Here is a 22641-nt window from a genome sequence, read left to right as displayed (position 1 = left end):
CCTAGAACAAGAACATGGAGAGAAGAGGAGGATGAGGAGGAGAAGGAGGAGGAGATTCGAATAGTGAGGGAAGTGGTGGAGTCAGAGAGGCGCAATGGGCGTTGGAGGGTTTTGGTTGATGGATCCCACAAGTTTGGTGCCATCATGAACAATCCATGACTGCACACTGCCTTCTCCAGATTGAAGGTCGAGTACGAATCCCCAAGCTCCAGTTTCAGCAAGCAGGACAAAGAAGAAGATGGATTGTGATGTTCTTCATCCATTCTTCGTGCAACGAATACTTTTCAAGAAATGATAAGTAGGGAAACAATGACAATAATAGTGGTTCACTTCAGATTTTTTTTTTATAAAGAAAATTTTAGCCTTTTAAGAGCAACTCCAACGCAAATACGCATCTCTGAATTCTTTGACTGCTAGGCATTTTAACGTGGATAGTCATTTTGTATGTTCAAGTGCCTTCACTCCAACTATGTTAGCTAAAACAAGTAGAGAGAGAGAGAGAGAGAATCCTACCCTCTTCTTTTACCTCTCTCCAAAAATATTTCAAATTTGAGAGCCTATAGTAAAGTGCATTGGAGTAGCTTGAGAGGCATTTAGCTCTCCAAAGTGACAATTGAGAGAGGATGCAAAGCTTAAGTCCTAAAAGCAATTCCAACGTACTTAGGCTCAATATCCTTTTCCATTTGCTATTTTATAGAGTCTTAACCTTTCAAAAGCACACCAGCTCACTCAAGTTGGGATTCTCTACCTTGAAATATTTTGGAGAGAGAGAGAGAGAAAAAAAGTAGGACTGATAAAAGAAGAGTGTGAAATTCTCTGTTCCTACTTATTGGCAATATAAAAAAACGATGACAATTGTGAAACATTTTATTGTAAGTGTATTTTTGCAGAGTCATTTTAGTTAGTATGGTTGGAGTTCAAACTCGTCCTAAATTCTTCGATACGGTTTTAGCGGTACTTGGCACATCTTTAATGTGTGTTTTAAGGTGTGACTATTAAATTTTATTTCCCCTTCTATTAATAAGAAAATAAAAAGAACCAAATTAGTTTTATTAACTTGGTAAGATTTCATATCTTACCAAGGTAGTTGGGCCAGATAGATTATTACATTGGAAATCAAACACATTTCATTGAAAAAGTAGATTGAAAAGAAAAATCTATTTTGAACTTAACCCAAAGTGTTGAAAATGGATGACTGGTGGACCCCCAAATTTAAAATTGAAATTAACTTTTTTTTAAACTTTTAGAATTTTAACTGATAAAACCATGTGGCATCAGATCATGTTTTCGGATGCCGCAAGGTGATACGGTTTGAAAACTTCTTACTAACTTGAAAAAAAAAGTGTTTCTCATGGTGTCCAAAAGAAAACTTTAACTTCTATTTTATTATGAAATGAAAATTTTTAATTGAATATATATATACAGGAACTTAATTAAGTGCTTTCACCATCATTCATCCATCACATGAAATGAGAGATTTTAAGTACAATTTCATGACTACTTTAAGTAAAAAATCGTTAATATAGAAAATACGAAGAAGGTCAATAAAGGATGTATGCAATTCATTTTAAACTTCGTTTATTTTTATTTTTCTACTTCTTCTATTTTTTTTTTTTTTAAATATCTAATTACACTTTAGTGAAAAAGAAAAAAAGAAGTAAGAATTTCCTCGTCATCACTTAGTAAGTATATTTGTAAATAACTTTTCAAGAGTCAAGACATTATGATATTTACAAAATATTCATTGCCCAATAAGCATAATAATGTCCTTGCTTATCGTATTTATGAAAAACAGCTTATAATGTCTTTGCTAACATCCATTATTATAATCTGTAAAGTATAATGCCTATATATATATGGGAAGCGTTCGGAGGTCCTAAGAAAGTAAATAAATTTTATTTAACTAAATCATTTCTTCAAAAACGAAAATTATAGTTTCACTCCTTTTCATAGGTCAATTATAATTAGAAAATTTACTTAAAGGACCTCGACGGAAGGATTTATTTTTAAATAATCCCTAAATTTTGAGTGATAGCTTGATGGGACATTTAGCAAAAATTTTCCCAAATATCAACCAATATCATTATCTCGTGTAGCTCAAGCTCGTTTGGCCCATGTTAGCCCATGTTACGGATCATGAAGAGGCCAACCCAATACAAGTTCCAATCCACCTCAATAATTTCCCAACATTGGAGGCTAAAGAAGAATTGATTTGGATTCATTCTCTTAGATTTTCAATGAATTATTAGTTTGATATTTAAAATGCAGCAGTTCTAAATAGAAATACAATTTAGATAAAGATAATCTTAGCTAATCTAATCAAATCTTTCTAAAGATCATTTATGTACTAATCAAATCTACCTAAGATGGAATTTGTGCGCACTGATTTGACTGATGTTGGTCGGTATTGGGATCAAGGGTTTGATGCAATTAAATTCTTAAGGAAAAAGATATATTTATTAATTCAAAGAAAAAAAAAAGAAGAATTATGGAAATTGAGGAACAAATTCTGGGTTGAACAACTCACATATTTTTATATTTAAGTATTTGTGCTCCATACAATCAAGAGGATGTCTTAATGACTGAATGGATCGAAGCATGATGATGTAGTTGATCTCCAGTGTTCCTCTGCTTGCTGACATCAGCTTGATTCCAGTGCTGGAAATAATGGATCACTTACACTACAATAAATAAATAAAAATTCATCATTTTGGTTTTTTTTTTTTACATTAGTCATCTCCAAATCTCTATTTTTTTTTCCCAAAAATTATCATGAAAATGTATCTTCTAATTAGTTAATAATAAAATTGTGAGATTTTATTACATTTACAACAATGACAAAATAATATTATTTATGTTAAGTTGTATTTGTAGAAAAATCATTCTATCAAAAAGAGAAATATAAGAAGTTTTCAAAATGTCTTGCCAAGCCAGACAAGTAAGGTACTCCAGTTAATTGATAAATTCTATATATCAACTTCAAAGAACAATTTGTTTTTTTTTTTTTTTTAAATGATTATTTTTCACTTTCAAATTTAAAAGTTCAGTTGATGATCAAGTTAAAAAAATATTTTTTATTTTTGTTTTGAATGTGAGGGTTTCCATAATATCTAGAAGGCTGTTGTGTTAGTTGCTAATGTGATGATTCATGTGGGCCCAACAAACCTTACAAAGATTTGAAATCTTACTATTTAGTAAGGAAAATGTGTTTCTTCAAAATGGGAAATTTCATAATCACCCCTGTATATTATTCTATTGTTGTTTTGTACTATTGACAGTTGGGCATGATACTCAATGCAAACATTAGAAAATATTAATGCACATCAAACATAAAGAAAAACAGAAAATGGAATTTACGTGATTTGTCAAGATTGCAAACATTCATGGATGATAGTGAGATCCTTTCACTATTACCTACACAAGATTCATTAATTTGCATTCTTGAAAAACTATTCATTAATTTGCATTCTTGAAAAACTATTCATTAATTTGCATTCTTGAAAAACTATCCCCATACTAGTGATCAGTTATGAGGACAAGATAATTAAACTTATTATAAGTGTGATTATCATCATAGTTTTAAAAAGCAAAGTGAATATTGGACCCAAAATTGGTTGGATCTGAGTGGATTAGGTTCGGCAGACTTGCATTTATAATAACAAAATAAAAGATGTATATACACATGTGCCTTTTTTTTCTTTTTTTTTATTTAATTTCTTTATAAATTACCGTCATTTATTTTCATATAGACAATCAGATTTTAAAGCACTGATTATCACAAAAACAGAGTCGATCCAAATAGTTAGTGCATCAAGTCGAATCTGAATTATCTCAGCTGGGTAGCATTAACATAATTTTACGATATATATTTTTTATTTTGTTAGATCTAACATGTTTATTAACTTGCTTTTGTAGATTTGCAAGTAATCAAGATAGACTCAACTTGAGAGTTGAGTTAATCCGAATTACCAAGTTTTAAAATATTGGGCCAAATTAGAAGACACAGTGGAATTTTTTTAACGTGGTAAAACCCCGATTTGGGGAAACATCCACGGCTCTATCCGAGCAGGAAAATCTTTGAACTATAAATCCAAAGAATACAAATTCCAAGAATCCATACCATCGACCCCATATATCTCCCTAATTCAATTTTTGTCGTTTCTGATTTCTTAGGTATTCCATATCCCAGGCTTGGATATCCCATAAGTAATCGTCGTAGAAAACCACACCTTCTTCTTCGTCTCCTTCAAAAATATTAATCAGTGGTTCCTCGTTTTCATAGAAGACCAAGTTTTCTTCTTGGGTTTCATATTCGTGATCTTTGGAGCAAACCAAACCTTCTTCTTGTATTTCATTAATCTGTGGTTCTTTGTTGTGGTAGTCAAACACACCTTCTTCGTCTTCTTTTTCTTTTTCTACTTCTTTAGAAACATTATTGATTAATAGTTCTTCACGTCTTTCAGAATCATAATCTTCCAAGAAAACCACGCCTTCTTGTCTTTCCGTAGGATTAAAGCTTGGTACTTCATTTGGGTAGACAACCGCACCTTCTTCCTTTTCTCCTTCACAACCATTAATGCGGGGTTCTTCGTTGTTGAAGAAGAACTTGTTTACTTCTTGGCTTTGATAATCGTAATCTTGTCTTTCAAAAGCACTAATGGTTTCTACTTCCTCTACTTGATCGAAACCATTAATGGTTTCTTCTTCATTGTTGTTAGAGAAGGCCACATTTTCTTCGTGTCTTTCAGAATCATTATTTTTTCTCTCTCTGATCTTGCAAAGAACTAGTTCATGAATCTAGAAATACATAAAATAAAGATTTAGTAATAATTTAAGAAAGTCATTAAAAAATACATAAAATAATAAATAATTAAATAAAGGGTAAATTATCATTTGGTGAGCCGAATTTGACGAAATTACAATTTCGGCTAAGTGTTTATTTTAATTACCAAAACCTGAACGAGAGGTCTTTCAGTGACGCGAGATCATAGGTTTAAAACGTCTGATATCATTTTCATTCATGTTTTGGTAATTAAAATGACCAGTGAATCGGATTCATCAAAAGTATCTAGGTCATGTTTTTGTAAACATCTCAATAAACAAAGTTGACTACAAACCTCATTTTGTTGGCCAATATTTGATGCAAGTCTGTACTCATGCATGATCCAGTTTGTCTTCACTTGTTTTTTACTACTAGATTTATCGAACTTAAAGAAGTTTAGAGTTTTCATGAGACCAACTATATTTCCTTGTGCATCAAGAATGTTCTTGTCTCCACGTGAGGCTTTCCATCGACCACCTCCATCACTTACTTCTCTATTAGCTCGAGATCCTCCATTCTTACATTTCTTCTCTCTTAGAGCATAGTAGTATCGTTCTTCAATAACTCCACTGATATCTGAACTGATAATTGGAAGATTCCATGGTGCCGTTAAGTAAACATTAAACTCCATGATAACATCACCATGAGATGATGGACTGTTTCCCAACGTTTTTTGAAGCAGAAAGTAAGTCACCAACTCTTTGTCGCTTGGAACGAACCGATAACCTGCTGGAAACAACATTTCTCTCTTTCGATCCAAACAAGTTTCTCTCTCTCTCTCTCTCTCAAGCAGTCTCTTTCTCTCTCTCTCTCGTTCTTTCTTTTTCTCTCTTACCCTCGCTTCCTTTCTCTCGTTTTTTCTCAAGAATATGACAACGACTTTCTGACTTCATTTATGTTTTGATGGACATTATATATGAGTTAATATAGTAGCCACCCGTCAGGCCTACATTCAAAACCCAAAATCGGCCCTATTATTAAACGGGCTTTGCCCGACCAAATACTAAAAGGATTTAATAACTAAAAATAAACCTGGTCCATAGCAGGCCTGGACTGATTGTGCCAAAACCCGGCCCATTGACAGCCCTGCTCCTTCTTAATCCTATTATTAAACCATAGTAAAGTTCATTCAGTTGGTGAACTCGATGTGGAATGAGTCAATTCGGATAGCTTACTAAATATATGCTATATAAAAATTAGAATTTTGATTTTATATTCTTTATTTTTGTATTTAACATAGAAAACCAAGTCAAGTTATTGTAACAAATGTAATTAAAACATGATAGAAAGTGGCACGTGCAATTGTATAAAAATCTCAGAAATAATCTAAATATCAAATTTAAATCATGTTCTATGTTCGATAAGTGATTATCATGATTTTTAAACTCAGTATTTTCATCTCGTCTCGTCTCGTCCAGGCCCGATACCAAGTCGTCTCAGACGAGTTTTTCGATACGTTTGAGATGTCTCGTGAGTCAAATAAAAAATGAACATGAGTCATAGTTCTAGGTCAAAAAATGGTTTTGTGAGTTGGTCTCGTTCTACTCTGAAATCAAGTTAACTCGAGCAATACGTTTCGGTCTCAGAAGATTTAAAAAACCATGGTGATTATACATCCCTCCTTAGACTATGGTACTATTAGGAGATGTAATAATCATCTTAATCTTATATGTCCCACATTTTTATATAGGGTCTTTTAGGGCACACGTTATAGTGCAATAAATATACTATTGGAAATCAGATTTTGTATGGAAAATGCCCTTAATTTTTTTTTACCAAAATACCCTCACATTCAAATTTCCAAAGTGTATTTATTGCACCTTAATGTGTGCACTTAGGGCACATGCTAACAAAATCAAACATGTATATATATATATATATTGAGAGAGAGAGAGAGAGAGAGAGAGAGAGAGAGAGAGAGAGATGAGAACTTGGGCAAATTTGGTGTGCATTAACTTAATATGTCTATTAAACATCCATTTTCATGAACCTTCTTACCTTACTCAAATGCTATATTACTTGCTTGTATAGTGTTTGACTACTCATGCATATTAACATAACAATGTCCTTTATTTTATAACATAAAAATGAGAATATCTCTAAGAAAGTAAATAAATTTTATTTAACTAATTCATGCCTTCAAAAAAGAAAATTATATTTTCACTCCTTTTCATAGGTCAATTATAGTTGGGAAAATTACTTTAAAGGACCTTGGTGAAATGATTTATTTCTAAATAATCCCTAAGATTTGAGTGGTAGCTTGATAGGACATCTAATAAATTTTTTATTTCTTGGTCCTTCATTATTAGCGAACTGATCGCTTTTTTATTATTTATTGCTGAGATTACCACTTTTTATTTATTGTTAAACTTGACGTTTTTTTCATTTAGTGTTGAGTTCATAATTTTTACTTTAGAACTCACCACTATTTACTGTTGAGTTCATAATTTTTACTATTGAACTCACCACTATTTATTGTCGAGTTCACAATTTTTACTGTCAAACTCATCACTATTTATTACCGAGTTCACCACCTTTTATTTATTGAACTCGACGCTTTTTATTTATTGTCGAGTTCACCACTTTTTAAATAAAAAGTGATAAACTCGACAATGGTAAAATCCACTAATTTTCAATTTTCGAGTTTTTTCGACTAAAATACAAGAAATATTATTGACTAAAAACTTGAGATACCAACTTGTTTAAATGATTTCAATCTATAACATAAGAATCATTCTTGATTGCTTTTCATCCAAAAACTAAGAAAAAACCCTAATTTTTTACATACAAATTCAAAATGTTTGAAAAAAAAATTCTTGAAAATGACTTCTTTTTCCTTCTTAAATCCTTTTCAATGTGAGAGATAACTTTCAAAGATTGTCAAGAAAAGAAAATTTTACTTAATAGACTATTAAGAGACCGCTCAAAATTTAGGGATTATTTAAAAAAAAAAATTCCCTTGATTAGGGTCCTTTAAGTAATTTTCCCATTATAGTTTCACTCATCCTATGTCCACAGCTGCTTGTGTTTCATTTCACTCTTGCCATGTCTTGACTAACATTACGAATATTGTTATCTTGTTAATCTCGCAACCTAACTCCAAGTAGCTTCAACATGGTAGATATTATTACTTTTCAATGTAAAATATTGAGTCTATTTTCAACAATTGATGAGAAAAAAAGTAGTTAACAAAGATGGAGGGAAGTTGTTCATACATCATAGAGCTGGTTCCAAGGTCTGTAACTAATATTTTTCGAGCTGGGTGTGGAGAAGGATCAAATCTCATCATGGTTCCAATTCGCATTACTTAATTTGTTGTTATTGTAGCAAACTGTGATTTGTTTCAAATCAAACCACTTCGCATTGGGCTCGTGAAATAAAGGGAGCCCAGCAACTTTGTAATAAAAGTTATTTTTATAGAATAATGCTAAAGTGACCTCAAGATTGAACCTTACATCGTACATAATCAAGTGAAAAGTGTATAAGAACCATATATATTTTCTTCAAGACACAAGTCAAAAAGCATTTATGGTTTATTTACACTTTCACATTAGGATGTGTGATGAGGTACAATCTGGAGATCATCATCATCATCATCTATATGAGTTAAAAATCACTAGTTTTGGAAGAGAAATTTTTTTTTTTTTTCCAATGTTATAGAAGAGATGACCATAATCAAGAGTCAAGCCAGTAACTTTTAAAACATAAGATTACTTCAAATATTCTTAAAGAAACATATTTCTTAAAATCTCAAGATTATGGAAAAGGTAATTATGATATTTTCACTTTAAAAATCTTTTTTAGGCTAATATTTAATAAAATGAATACTGAATAGTCCATATTTTATTTATAAAGGACGTTTTGGTACATATTTCAAAAAATAGGTTTTTGGGGATCATTGTCCCTTTATAAAATAGAGAAATTATATTTCTACACCAACTTTTATTTACTACGCATCAACCCTTTTGATAGGTAAAAGTTGGTGTGCTAATAGCAGCTCTATAAAAAACAAAAAGAGAAAAAGAAATAATCACATAGCCATAGATATTCTTGATGAGTATGACACGACCCATTTCCATTGGTTGGTGAATTATTGGGTGTGTGGAGGAGAGGAAATAAAATAAGGAAAACTAAATGAAGAAAATCAAGAGAAATGGTAGGTGTTGCTGCTCCAACATTTCTCTCACCACTAACTCATCCTCTACAATTCATCAATTCTTCCACATATTCTGCAGCTGTGCAGCCACGACAATGTTTCAGTGTAGGAGGAAGGACCCTTATCCATCGTTTTCATCATCATCCCATCACCAACGCATCTCTAACAAGCATCAACAACAGCTTGGAATTGGAAGTGAGAGAGTTAAGTGAGAAAAGCAAGACTTGGGAGTGGAAAGGACACAAAATCAATTACTTTGTTCAACTTTCTCCTAATGAACAATTGGACCCATGCCCTCCTCCTCTGCTTCTTGTTCATGGCTTTGGGGCTTCCATCCCTCACTGGCGCAGGTATTAGTTAATTATACTCTTTCTTCACTTTTATAGTTTCAACAATAAGGCCAGGAAAAATCTACTGATGAACAATGGGAAATTGCATAATGGGTAGAAGTAGAACCGTGAAGATAGATTTGAACCCATTGTGCCTGTGAACAATGACAAATTGCTTAATGGATTGAACTGTGAAGATGAATTTGAACCCATTACACTACTGAAACAATGACAGATTGCTTAATGGATAGAACTATGGAGACAAATTTGAATCCATTCTACCTGTGAACAATGAAAAATTGCTTAATGGGTAGACCTGTGAAGAAGGATTTGAACCCATTCTACCAGTGAACAGTTACAAATTGCTCAATGGGTAGAACTATGAAGAAAGATTTGGGTTGGGCCGTAGAACTATGGAGACAGAATTGAACCTGATCTACCAGTGAACGATAACAAATTGCTTAATGGGTAGAATTGTGAAGATAGATTTGAACCCATTCTTTATGGATTCAATGCCAACATCGTCATTGATTTTCAGTGACTACTTCTCAACATGTATTCAATTCCTTCTACTTGTTCTAAGGAGAACCTTAGTTGTGTTTTTCGATACTAAATCCTCCTACACTTGTTCACATTTTAATTGTTATATTGTTTCTCTTTAAGGTTTTGATGGTATAAAACTCCACTTCTTATCTTCCTGAGTTTCAGGAATATTGGAATACTAGCCCAAAGTAACACTGTTTATGCCATTGACCTGATTGGTTTTGGTGCCTCGGATAAGCCGTCAGGCTTCGCTTATTCCATGGAATTATGGGCTGAGGTATACTTTTAACTATGCTCTACGAGGAGTATTATACTATCATCAAGTTTCCTCGTCCTCTACCTCTCTTTCCTACTAACCTGACCATGTTCACTTTGAACAGTTGATACTGGATTTCTTGGATGAAATTGTTCAGAAGCCGACTGTGCTGATTGGGAATTCTGTTGGCAGCCTTGCATGTGTTATTGCTGCCTCCGGTAAGTTACAGCAAATCTTCAGACCAGCATGGTTTTAACTACAATTCATGGATAACTTCAAAATTCATTTCTGTTTTGAGTACTTCCAATTTAAGTATAAACATTGTATCCACACCATAGCAGTCCCATACACTTGTCACATATCTGGGTAACATAGGGTTTTTAAATTTTCTCTTAGTGTGTCTAACTAACCCAAACCAAAAAATGAAGCATGGAAAATATCATATCTTTTGATAAATTATCCTCCGATATATTGTATTGTTCTAAGTATGCCTATTGCATTATGTTATGATATGTATCAATATGTAAATATGTGTTGTGTTCTGTGTGTAATTCTTATTTCCTTGTACCAGAATCAACACATGGTCTTGTTCGAGGGCTTGTGTTGTTAAACTGTGCTGGTGGCATGAACAACAAGGCAATTGTTGATGATTGGAGAATCAAACTATTGTTTCCTTTGTTTTTGTTGATTGATTTCTTATTAAAGCAACGGTTTATTGCATCAGCAATCTTCGAGCGTGTCAAACAGAGGTACTCACCCTTGCTATATTTATTCTAGTTTGGAAGCCAAGAAGAATAAACAAAAAATCTAATACTATTGGGTTGTCACAGAGAGAATCTGAAGAATATCTTGCTGTCTGTATATGGAAATAAGGATTCTGTAGACGAAGATTTGGTAGAGGTAAAATCACCCTCCTATTGTTGAACTTCTTGTTTAAGAAAAATTCACATTCTGACTACTGAATGGTTGAGTTTTCTGAAATGCAGATAATCAAGAGACCAGCTGATGATGAAGGGGCACTTGATGCCTTTGTTTCTATCGTGACAGGCCCACCAGGACCAAACCCAGTGCCGTTAATGCCGAGGATCTCGTTACCCATTCTTGTTATATGGGGTGATCAAGACCCATTTACCCCTCTTGATGGTCCTGTGGGGAGATACTTCTCCTCCCTCCCTTCTCGACTGTCAAATATAAGCCTTTTTGTCCTGGAAGGAGTAGGGCACTGCCCCCATGATGACAGGCCTGACTTAGTCCACGCAAAGATGCTCCCTTGGTTGGCTAATCTTCCTGCTTCATGAGTGGGTTCTCTCTACCATGAAAACAAGCTGGAAATCACGCTGTTGGATAGATATGAAGATTTACAGAGAACTTAACTTCCTTGGCGGTATATTAGTCAATTTATGTTGAATATAGAAATTAGCTTTTGATGTGTGGCCATTGCAAAGAAAAATGTAATTTCAAATGCCTCATTTTGCTATAGTAATTGTTTTGTGGCATACATTTATGTACCCATTGTTTACTTTTGAGAAGTTACTATAAGTAATTTGGGCGAAGTGGGCTCTATTTACTATTTCTACTTTGCATTCATGTGGGCTTATGCGTTACGCTGCAAAATTTCCAGGCAAGAAATGGTGGTGCTAGAGTTAAGAGGTTCTCATGTTCTCCACTGGGGAAAGTCTCACTAAAAGCTTCACTTGTTCACATAAACTTGACCTTGTGTGCCATAATTCATGATTTTTCCATCTTTCACATGTATGAATATTTGGACTTCCCAACACTGGCATATTAAATATTCCATCACTTTTTCCCGAGCTAACGTTCACCATTTTATTCTGCCAAAAATGCATGGCATTTTTCTAATGTACTCATTCCAATAACCCTTGTTTCTGGTAGGTGTGATGTCATACCATAAACAAGTTGATGTGAACCATGATTTGTAACTTCTTCTAACCTTATTATCTCAGTGACAGAGATCAAGTTAGGATCTTCAGCCAGTTATTTGTTGAAGTTTGTGGTGGCGGGCAGCTTAGCCTATCACTCTATTTATCATTATTAATGCAAAATAATACTATCATCTTTATTCATAGTGAATTTGATCTCTCACCTTTTATTTTGTACTTTTTTTTTTTTTTGGCAGACTCCTAGGTTGTCCAGTTTGTGAAGAAACAGGAGTGATGGCGAAATACCGAATGATTCTACTATAATCAACACCATATTCGATCAGCACAAAAAACATTTCAATCAAGTTTGGATATCTTTTCGTCTAGTAAAGAACAGTTCAATCAGTCAGAAGCTTCAAGGATCAAGCCCTTGAAATTTTTGGGTCCTTCTTTTTCATTGGTTTAGAGTATGGAGACTTTGCAGGTAATTGGAAAATTAATGAAACTAGCTGCAATATTGGTCATCTCTCACCTTACTTTATATCAATATTTGTTTATTGGTTAGATCTTTCGATGAAATCAAAGAAGTCAGCGAGCAGCAATAAGAGTTATTGAACAAAGCAATCCTTCTGGTAACACCATGATTTATTCATATGGAATTTCAATGTCTTGTTTTGTTTTCATTTTTATGAACCCACTTTGAATAACAAAAGACTTGGTTCTAGACAGAGGAACGTGATTTGTTTAGCTGACCCCAAATCTTTGGGATAAGGCTTTTTTTTATTTTTTATTTTTTTATTTACTAAAAGGTCCAAGATGGTTCTCTTTTCATGAACTTTTAGAAATTCATCAACAATTTCTCACAGGCCAATGACATTGAATCCAAGGGTTAGTAGAGGGTGACCATTTTAAATTTCAATATTGTTATATATCTTGATTAGCTCAGAAAATATTTCAATCAGTGTGGAAATGCTTGAAACATTACAAAAATCACGGGAAAACTTAGGAAGTGTGCATTGGGATTTTATGAAAGGAAAGAAATAAGTGTAAAAGCACAATCATAACTCGTCATAATCTTAGAGTTAGACTTGTACACTTAAATTTTCATAATAATGTGACCTACATAAAAGGAATAGCTCCAATATGTGATAAACAACTACGAAGTCGACATGGTTTGGGCATGTTCACCAAAAGCCAATTATAGCTCTATTAAAAGAAATATCAAATTGAAACTAGATATGAGCTCACTTTCAATAACATGAGATTTGGTTCTGGATTGAGTGGGATGGAGGAACATGAATCACTTAGTAGACTCCAAATATTTAGGACAAGGCTATGTTGTTATTGTTACCTACTGAGATTCAATATTGACAAGTTGTTAAACTTCTATGACCTCTCCTACTAAAGTGCTCTATGACCCAATTATTCAAGCTTATTATAGTCAAGTTGTGCCCTGTCTGAGATCTTATCCTCCCATGTACATACATAGGTCAAAATCTCATCTTTCTTTTCCTTGTTCACCAAACAAAATTGAAATATTATAAAATATTTGGAATGTGTAAAAAAATTATTTGTACTTATACAAAATTAATTATGCCAAAATAAAACCATGCGGGAAGGTTAATGATAATTTCCTTCTTTCTTGATTGAGAATGAAGTTCATGGAATTTGATGATGTACACAGGAAATGTAGCACTCATCACAAGTCAATTTTGAATCTTAACAAAAATCAAAAGCAGCCACCTCCATGAGGTGGTAGGTCCCTCTTCGATTGGACTGGCTTAGCTTAGCTTGCTGATCGTGTAGGACTCAACAACTGGACTTTAAAGCTTGACTTGATAGCAATGCTACCACCTTTGAATTTCACTAAAGTTGCACAGTTATTCCCTTTTATTGGAAGCATCAAGAAGCAGTTCCATCTTGGAAATACTTAGCGTATGTTTGTTACAGCTGCTATCGGCAGTTTTTTGAGCTTTGAGCCGGAAAAGCATGTTTGTTGGAAATGGCTTCTGCTTCAATAACTTTTGTGGGAAACCCAAAATTGTGTTTTTGAGAAGCCTTCTTGGTGTTGCTTTCACGCGCAAAGCACAATGAGATGCCAATACCCAAAAAACGTATGATGTTAAATGACCTTATTTCTTAACTCATCGATCAAACAACATAATCAATTCGACCTCTCTCTACTACTTCGTCAGCTTCTGTAACAAATAAGATTCTCTTGGACGCAGTTTCCCAGGCTCTGAGCTTCTGCTTCTACTAGACACAGAATCTTGAAGCAGAAACTGGAATATGTAACAAACAAATCCTTACTGTCCTCAAGAAATCGAATTATTTTATGGTGCATAGTAGTGACAGTTTTTGATATAAGCTTGCTGCTTTTAGGATTACTCCATTTATAAGTAGTGTGTTAAATTGCTGATTTCGTGTAATCTATCGTATCCAAGAAACTATTAATGCTAGTTGTATTTCAGCATACATATCTTTAAGAAGTCAATGATCCATGTGAAGGTTTTTATATCACTTAAGTTGGCTGTCAACTTGAAGTGCCCCCTAATATTTTTATTTGGGTTTGCAAGTGGCAATGCAAGCCTAAAGTTCACGTATTCGGAATTAAGAACAATATAGAACTAGAAGAAGAGAAATGGCGTGATTGAGGGGGTCGGAAGAACCAACTACGTCACCATTTTAGTATCATGTTTCCAAGGATTTGGGAATCATATTCTTCTATTCTACTATGTCCAAAGTCAAGTCTTCTGTTATTTAGAGTGAATTCAACCAGTAATAGAAGATTGTTTTGAAATTTTAATGTACATACTGACGTGATGAAGTCTTACACAAAGGAGCCCAAGTTTTCACTTTATAATCATCAATATCAAATCCAAAAAACTTGGGGTTGGTCAAATGAATCTTATTCCTCCATTCAATTTTGTATAAAACCGCTTAAGATCAAGATTCCTTAAAATATATATATATATATATATATATATATATTGCTATTATAATTCATTGTCACTTCTTTTCTCCATTGCTTCATCATATTTCACCGTCGATGGGAGAAGCTTGTGCTAGTTTCTCAAGGTTGTCAATGACCATGACCAGCTTTGTGTTGAGTCGATTCACGAAGAACTTGGGTAGCCATCCCGCTGGATCCAACTGAATCAACAACCAAAAAAAAAAACACCTATCAATTGGTTAGCTTTCAGTTTCCTCATCTTTACTACTGAGTTAAATTTAGTTGTTATTATGGTTTAAAATTTCGTGCCATTTAAAAAATGGCTCGATTTTTTTTTTATCTTGACCGAAACATTGCATTGAATTGAGATTTTACCTGAACAATGTATGTTACCATGCACGAATCATCTTCCAGCTTTTCTAGTACCCATCCTGACTGCAACAAGAGTCCTCGAATTGCATTATTTCTCTTCGGTTGCAGTCCAGCTGCAATTTCTTTTGGCAGTGAAGCAACCGCAACCACCTAAAACCGCAATATTTAGTATTTCTCTTGTGCTGTGATATTTTTTTAAAATAAAAATAAATTAAATTGAGATAATTGTTACCAGGGTCCCATCATCCATGGTTTCACGTCGCTCGTATACAATGAATTCTCTGTTCTTAAAGAGAGGTTTCGAGCCGTCTCCGAATCTGAGACGAATGATGCTTAGGTTGTCGCCAAGATCCTTTATGTACTTGGCCTCTACCAGATCAGAGTCCCATTGCTAATGCAACAAAAGAGAAATTTTCACTATTGTGTCTAAAATTCACACAAATGCATTTCTTCGGATAAAAAATTCAAATCTACTAAAAAAAATTTCACCTTGGCAGCATCAATAGCGTTGGCCACAGTGATGAATTGTTGAGGAGAGACGGATTTGAGTAACCATCGGCTACGGAAGATATGTAGTGAATTAGACCGACGACGCTTTGATATCTCCACGCCATTCTCGAGTGTGAGAATCTTCCATCCATCGTCGCCACTTTCAATCCTGTTGGAGTCCGAAGCAGACAACAGCTCCTGTATGCAACTCTCACTTGCATGGTGTACATACCTTCTAAGTGAGTCCTCACTAATTGACCTTCAAACACCCATAAAAGAGAATCAATCAAGAAAAGCACCTAAACAGGAAGAAAAAAAAAATCAATATTGAAGATGAAACAGGAGTTTGGGTTGTGAAGATTTAATTACCAGGAGTGGGTGCAGGGAGCTAGGCTGCTCATCTTAGCATTATGATGATGCATTCATTGTGTGTCTTCTGTTGAGTCTCATCTTTGTGGTTTTGATACATTAGTTGATATATAAAGAGAGTGAGGATTAGAAGAGAAAGAATAATATGAAGAGGACTGGTGATTGATGCACATGATGTGCCAGAAGAACCTACATGATTGGCACGTGCCACTCTTTCTCACTCATCCATTTTAAAGAAAGATTCTTTCCTTGTAAAGGGGCAGTAAGGGAAGGAAAGCTGGGAAGCACATGGAGTGTTTGATGGGGGCTTGAAAGGGAAGAAAAGAAAAAGAGAAAAAAACTAAAACTAAAATCAAAGGGAGGGTTCTACTCATAATACATTAGCTAAGCTTGCCTGGTTTTGGGTGACAGAGACTATACTTAAAAGACACCCTTATAAGGTCCCCCCATCACATGCAACAAGCCAAGGTTGCCATGTCATATGCCAGGACAGTGCGATTGGGTCCCCCGACCAACGGTCTTGGTGGACCCATACGGTCCATCATCATCCATCCATCCTCATCTGACACTCTCAATAAAATATGATGGAAATAAAAAATCAAACATTATTTGAGGTGATAATTCAATCTTGTGTGCAGAATTGGAACTTGAGTCTTGGATCCTGTCTGGGTGTGGTTAATGACACCAAAGAGGAGATTAGATTGTTCAAATTACTTGACAACCATTCCTATTGTGAACATGGAACCTTAGTTCTTTCGATTTAAACAATGAACAATCAAGAAACATAAGATTTATGTGGTTCGGTTAAACCTGAAACCTAACATTCCCTAGTTGACCTTATATCAAATATCCCAAGTTGAGTAATTCATGGACAGTACCTCTCAGGAACTTAATTGAAGACATCTGACCCAACACATATCTTATAAACAATGGATTGTAATTTGAAGTAAAGATCACTGTAAAACTGTATAGGATTCAACTACTTACAAGCTATTATATTAATTTATAAAAATAAAAATAAGAAGTAAGTAAACCATGAAATAGGTGTTCCCTCGAGGTCCATTTTATGAGTTTCTTTTTCATATTTAGGTGAGATGGAGAATAAGTTGAAGAATAAATTATTGACACAGTTATCTGTAAGTAAATCTAGGTCATTGAATATGATTTCATAGACAGCCTAAACTAATGACTTCACAACAACAACAAAGCCTTATCCCAAAAGTTTGGGATCAGTTAAACGATTCAGATTCCACTGTTCCACTCAGTCCAAAATCAAGTATTCTGTCATTAAGAGTGAATATATATAACATTTTGCATAAAAATTCCATAGGTTTATGGCAATCAAAAAAATTGGCCACTTTTTTTTAATACTCAAAATAGGACTATATGTTTTTGGATAGAAATACCCTTTCCTAGAATTTATCTTATAAACCCTTGAAAAATGATCTTCTAAATTGTAACTTCATCCTTCCTATCATTTTATATCATTGAAAGAGAGAGAAAGAGAGATCTATTCACTCTATCAAAAGCTATCAAAAATTCATTGGAATTCACCGAGAGAGAGAGAGAGATCTATTCAATCTATCAAAAGCTACAAAAAATTCATTGGAGGTCACCAAAGACGTTCTAGATTTGAAGAACAATGGTGAACCTTGTAGATCTAAGCATTCTCGTGTTTGATCCACGATCTATTGAAGATTTCCACCAATATTATCATTTCTCCTCTATTTCCTTCATTTTTTTTAAATCCTTTATCTATTCTTATAATCTTGGTATATTACTCGTTCATAGTTATATAAATGGAAATGGTAGCAAAAAAAATTGACTTCACGAAATTTTTATGATTTTTTTAATAAAATTTATTTAGTATTGAACCTATAGTCAAACCTCGATGAAATTTTCTAACAGAAGTTTTTGCAAGTAAAAAATGTAGACATCTTTGAACCTTGACAATAGATATTGTTGAGGCTCGATGTTAAAATAATTTCATAAAAATTCCATGAAATCAAATTTTTTTGCTATCATTTTTTATTTATATAACTATGGATGAGAAATGTAGTGAGATTATAAGAATATATGAACAATTAAAAAAAATTGAAAAAAATTGTCAACATTAGGTAGAAATCTTCAATAGATTGTGGACTGAACATGAGAATGCGTCGATCTACAAGATTCACCATTGTTCCTCAAATCTAGAGCATTTATAGTGAACTCTAACAACTTTTTGGTAGAAAGAATGGATCTCTCTCTAGCATAAAATGTTGGAAGGGAGGAAGTAACAATTTTAAAGATTATTTTTCAAAGGTTTATTAGAGAAACTATAGGCGAGGGCCTTTTTGTCCAAAAATATGAGTTATTTTAGCAAATAGCTCTATTTTGAATATTAAAAAAAAAAAGTGACCCTTTTTTCCATTGCCATATATATATACTTCCTCTTGCTCTTTTAGGATTTTGAATTGAACATTTGTTCTAATTGGTTTTAAAATCGGCATTATTTAAACATGCCAAAATCATCTCAACCGACTTTCTCTTAGTTCATCATCTATTTGAGTAATTCGTATATATTTTCCAAATATGTCCATTTCTAATTTTAGCTTTCCTAGTCTCTCGACTTATCCAACTCTGCCATGTTCAATTTCTTATAAATGAAGGGTGGTGTTCGGAGGTCCTAAAGAAAGCCAAACATTGTGCCAAGCATTTTTCAAAATAGGGGCTAGAAGTTTCGGAATAGGCTGATTTTTTGTGAGGATGATCTCTATGATGAGGAGATCATCCTCACCAAAAATCAGCCCATTCCGAAACTTTTAACCCCATCAAAAGTGATTTACAAAAATCAGATGATCCACGATTCTTCAACTTGTAAACTAAGGTTAGAAGTTTCGGAATGAGCTGATTTTTGGTGAGGATAATCTCCTCGCCATAGAGATCATTCTCACAAAAAAATCAACCCATTTCAAAACTCTAACCCATATTTTCAAAAATGTTTGGCACAATGCTTGGCTCTCTTTAAGGCCTCCGAATGCTTCCCATAAATGAAATAAATAAAAAATAAAAAATAAAAAAAATGCAAATGAATTTTTTATTTATTTTTATACTAAGAGTTGAGAAGACTCCAAGTGGGTATCCATTTTTATTTTATTTTAAAAAAGCATACATACTCATATGAGAGTTGAAAATGACTGTAAAGTCTTAGAAGGAATCTGCAATACCCAATATATATGTAACTGACATAATGAAGCTCAAATGGGACCTAGTTGAAGATGGAAGCAATGAAGAGAAATTGAGGACCACAATGATGTTCTAGTGTTTGTCAAACATGAACATGTATGAATGACAAGAGAAGGATGAGTGCCCCATTAAAAGGCCTACATCTGCCATATAGCTCCTAAATTTCTTTGTACAAGTGATAAAAAAGAAAAAACATAATTGCAGTAAGTGAAGCTCCCACCATTGTGGGTAGGAACCACCACCATCAATAACTATAATGAGGAAAAGGTCATGTGAAATGATAGGAATACAAGAGTCTTGAATTATTGAAGAGATAAGTTAACTGCATCTCCCTCCTACAGCACTTGGAACTGATTTCTTACTTTTCGGGGGTCAAACATCATCAAAAGCCTTATTCCGAAGATTTGGGGTTCACTAAATGAATAGTGTTCCTCCATTCAATTACATCTAGAGCTACGTCTTCATGAAACAATAAAACGAAGCAACAAAGAGAATAGAAAATCACACAAACACAAGAATTTACGTGGTCTGACAGTATATCTACATCCACCAATTAGATCAAGAACAATTACTATTTTCCCTTGGGTTTTACATTCGTAGAGATTTTTATTTATAAAATTGAGAGTTACTAAAACGTGTCTATCTCCCCAAAAATAGAAAAAATCTAAAAGAAAATATTTCATAATTTCCTTTTTCGTAAACTTAATAAAGGAAATAGAATACAAGACAATTACACGACAATCTTCTATTATTGAAAGTATGTTCATATCTGATTATCCAAATTAAGGGCCCGATTGATTCCGCTTCCAAACGCGGATTTTCCTGCGTTTGCGGTGAAAACCTGAGTTTTGCAGCTGAATCAATCACACCTTCGTGCAGATTTTCCAAATTTCAAAATTTGCGTTCGTAATTTGCGGTTTGAAACGCAAATCGGTGAAGCGGCTAAGAGTTGCTTTTTTCTTTTGCGTTTACGGGAATTAGATTACCGAATAAACGGTTCACGTGAAATACCTATTTTGCCCCTGCCCATCGATTCTATCTGCTCTCCATCGACAGACCTCACTGTTTCACCTCACTCTCACTGTCTCACCTCTCTCTCGCCATCTCTCTCGCCATCGATAGACCTCTCTCTCGCCATCATTTCTATATTCTCTCCATCGACAGACCTCACTGTCTCTTCGCATCGATTATCTTCTTCGTCTTAGACCTCACTATCTTCTTCATCTCAGATCTCATTGTCTCCATCGACAGACCTCACTGTCTCTTCATCGTTTCTATATTCTCTCCATCGACAAACCTCACTATGTCTTCTACGTCTCAGACCTCATTGTCTTCTTCGTCTTCATCGATTTCAAACTCACACAGTTGGTAGATCTCAAACCCGCACATATCTACGTCTCAGACCTCACTGTCTCTCTCTCTCTTGCACATCTCTCTCGACAGAGCCTTCACAGCAGGAGTTCGACCTCTGCGCCGCTCATCAACCCTTTCAGTTCTATCTCTCTCTCTCTCCATTGAATGTTATTTTAATTTGAGTTTTTTTTTTGTGGATCGAATATGATTTTTTGTTTGGGGTTTTTTTTATGTGGATCGAATACGATTTTTTGTTTGGGGTTTTTGGTTTACAGCATCAGATTACCTTGTATACCCATCACGTTATCGATCTCAAACACAACTCACCAAGATCTGAAACCCCTAATGAAAAAAAATTGATGTCGATTTGCTTATCCAGATCTACAATTAACATAGGTTTATACCCCCACCTGAAGATCTACAATGTGTGCACACTATTTTTCTGTCAAATGTGATTTTCTACAAGTTCCTTTTAAGTCCTCTAACTGTAATAGGCTAGCTAGATCAGCCAGGAGGAGTAAATATCAGCCCATGTATATTTGCTTGCCTCAATTTCTGGTTTGGGGACCCATTTAAAGACATTAGAAGAGTGTTTATTATGCTTGTGAACTTTCAAAAAAATTAAAAAAACTGAACAAAGAAGATAAGTATTTGTTTTTCTTTTTGATAAGAAAAGAGATGTTAAGTATTATGGATGAATTGCTTTTTAGAAGTTTATGGTGAACAAGTATGGTTTTGGAAGAAAACATACCTGAGAAAACATACCTGGTTATGGATGAATTGCTTTTTAGAAGTTTATGGTTAACAAGTTTATGGTGATAAGTATTTCAATATTTTTATTTTTATTTTTATGATGAACAACAAATTCTCCTTAACTGCTCTGCTCAACTTATTTTTATTTAAGAAGATAGGAACACTTCTTATGATTCTTTTTTTTTTTCCTTCGGCATTGTTCGTCAAATAGGTGAATCATGGGCAAATGGAATTTAGACATGATTTTGTCCATTATGCAATATTTGGTGGACTATTGTGATATATAAATTTGAAACTAAAAAGGCAATCTGATAATAATTCATAGGGTGATTTAACATACCTCTCCATATTTCTACATCTATTCTCTTCTTTACTAAATTTCTTTTAATTTATTCAACCTTATCTAGAACCCATCATTTTATACTTACCAAAAATTCGTATTTGAATATAAGTTGAACATGATAGAATTTAGGTCATTTTCTATTACTCTATCATAAGTTTAAACTAGTAGACTGGTTCTTGAAGAAAAAAACTCCATTTGGACCTACTTATGTATATGAATTCTAATCTTAGCCATAGATTTTTTTTATTATTTTTAGTTATTTGTAGTTTTCTTTTGTTAAACTAGTCATTCTCAAACTATGCTAGGATATTTATCACATATGGTCCTTGTCCAACGCAACATACAAGTAAAAGGCTATATCACACAAGGTGCTCACATTATTGTCCTATCACAACATTTTTTTGCCTTACATGTTCTTTCAATAGAGTTGTTTTGTTTTTATAATTTAAAAATTTATAAAATAAAATAACACACTTCAAATACACACACACATACACAATAATTACTGTATTTTGTACAATCAAAGATTGAGAACACAGGGCTCCCTCACCGTGGGACTGAGAACTGTGCGTTCTTCCGGCTATCTATATGGTAACCTGACATTGCCTCCTGGTTTCTCTCTTTGATTATACACTGTGCAAAAGTTAAAATATATATTTTTTTTTCTTTAACTTACACACGCTCACACACACAACAATTATTGTTCAACCAATGAATCATGTTATATTATTGAAATAGAATATGACATGTTCCATTCTATGCGCTACTCTTGTTATTACTCATGTTTTTTTTTTA

At 33.8% G+C, this 22641-nt stretch overlaps 2 protein-coding genes across 4 annotated transcripts; one reads left to right on the top strand and one right to left on the bottom strand.

Annotated features, from left to right (window-relative positions):
- Positions 1-8933: 8933 nt before the first annotated feature.
- Positions 8934-14676, top strand: LOC147406571 (alpha/beta-Hydrolases superfamily protein). 3 transcript variants are annotated; one of them, XR_015176496.1, is made up of 8 exons: positions 8934-9328; positions 10016-10127; positions 10231-10324; positions 10678-10855; positions 10937-11006; positions 11093-11490; positions 12244-12470; positions 12552-14676. XR_015176496.1 is itself a non-coding variant. In XM_086434665.1 (6 exons), exons 1-6 carry the CDS (start codon positions 8976-8978, stop codon positions 11402-11404), a joined length of 1119 nt encoding a protein of 372 aa, XP_086290791.1. In that variant the 5' UTR covers positions 8934-8975; the 3' UTR covers positions 11405-11680. The 3 variants fall into 3 exon arrangements, 1 of the variants encoding a protein (XP_086290791.1); XR_015176495.1 differs by having other exon boundaries at positions 12244-14676; XM_086434665.1 differs by lacking the exons at positions 12244-12470; positions 12552-14676 and having other exon boundaries at positions 11093-11680.
- A 149-nt stretch (positions 14677-14825) lies between these two features.
- On the bottom strand, positions 14826-16327 carry LOC147406570 (Polyketide cyclase/dehydrase and lipid transport superfamily protein). The gene is made up of 5 exons (XM_086434666.1): positions 16170-16327; positions 15801-16059; positions 15544-15702; positions 15315-15461; positions 14826-15139 (listed from the first exon to the last, which is right to left on the bottom strand). The coding sequence occupies exons 1-5, from the start codon at positions 16220-16222 to the stop codon at positions 15020-15022; spliced, it is 738 nt and encodes a 245-aa protein (XP_086290792.1). The 5' UTR covers positions 16223-16327; the 3' UTR covers positions 14826-15019.
- Positions 16328-22641: the final 6314 nt, after the last annotated feature.

Source organism: Akebia trifoliata, chromosome 3, assembly GCF_017979445.1.
Source record: "Akebia trifoliata isolate Shusen 1 chromosome 3, ASM1797944v1, whole genome shotgun sequence".
Classification (NCBI taxonomy): domain Eukaryota; kingdom Viridiplantae; phylum Streptophyta; class Magnoliopsida; order Ranunculales; family Lardizabalaceae; genus Akebia; species Akebia trifoliata.
The sequence above is the reverse complement of the archived record's forward strand: the minus strand, read 5'-3'. Positions and strand labels throughout refer to the sequence as shown.

Coding starts and splice junctions, on each gene's coding strand:
- LOC147406571 (XM_086434665.1), top strand. CDS start 8,976: ATGGTAGGTGTTGCTGCTCCAACATTTCTCTCACCACTAACTCATCCT. Junction 9,329..10,015: donor TCCATCCCTCACTGGCGCAG/GTATTAGTTAAT, acceptor CCTGAGTTTCAG/GAATATTGGAATACTAGCCC. Junction 11,007..11,092: donor TAGACGAAGATTTGGTAGAG/GTAAAATCACCC, acceptor TCTGAAATGCAG/ATAATCAAGAGACCAGCTGA.
- LOC147406570 (XM_086434666.1), bottom strand. CDS start 16,222: ATGCATCATCATAATGCTAAGATGAGCAGCCTAGCTCCCTGCACCCAC. Junction 15,462..15,543: donor CCATGGATGATGGGACCCTG/GTAACAATTATC, acceptor TTGCGGTTTTAG/GTGGTTGCGGTTGCTTCACT. Junction 15,140..15,314: donor TGGTAACATACATTGTTCAG/GTAAAATCTCAA, acceptor TTGTTGATTCAG/TTGGATCCAGCGGGATGGCT.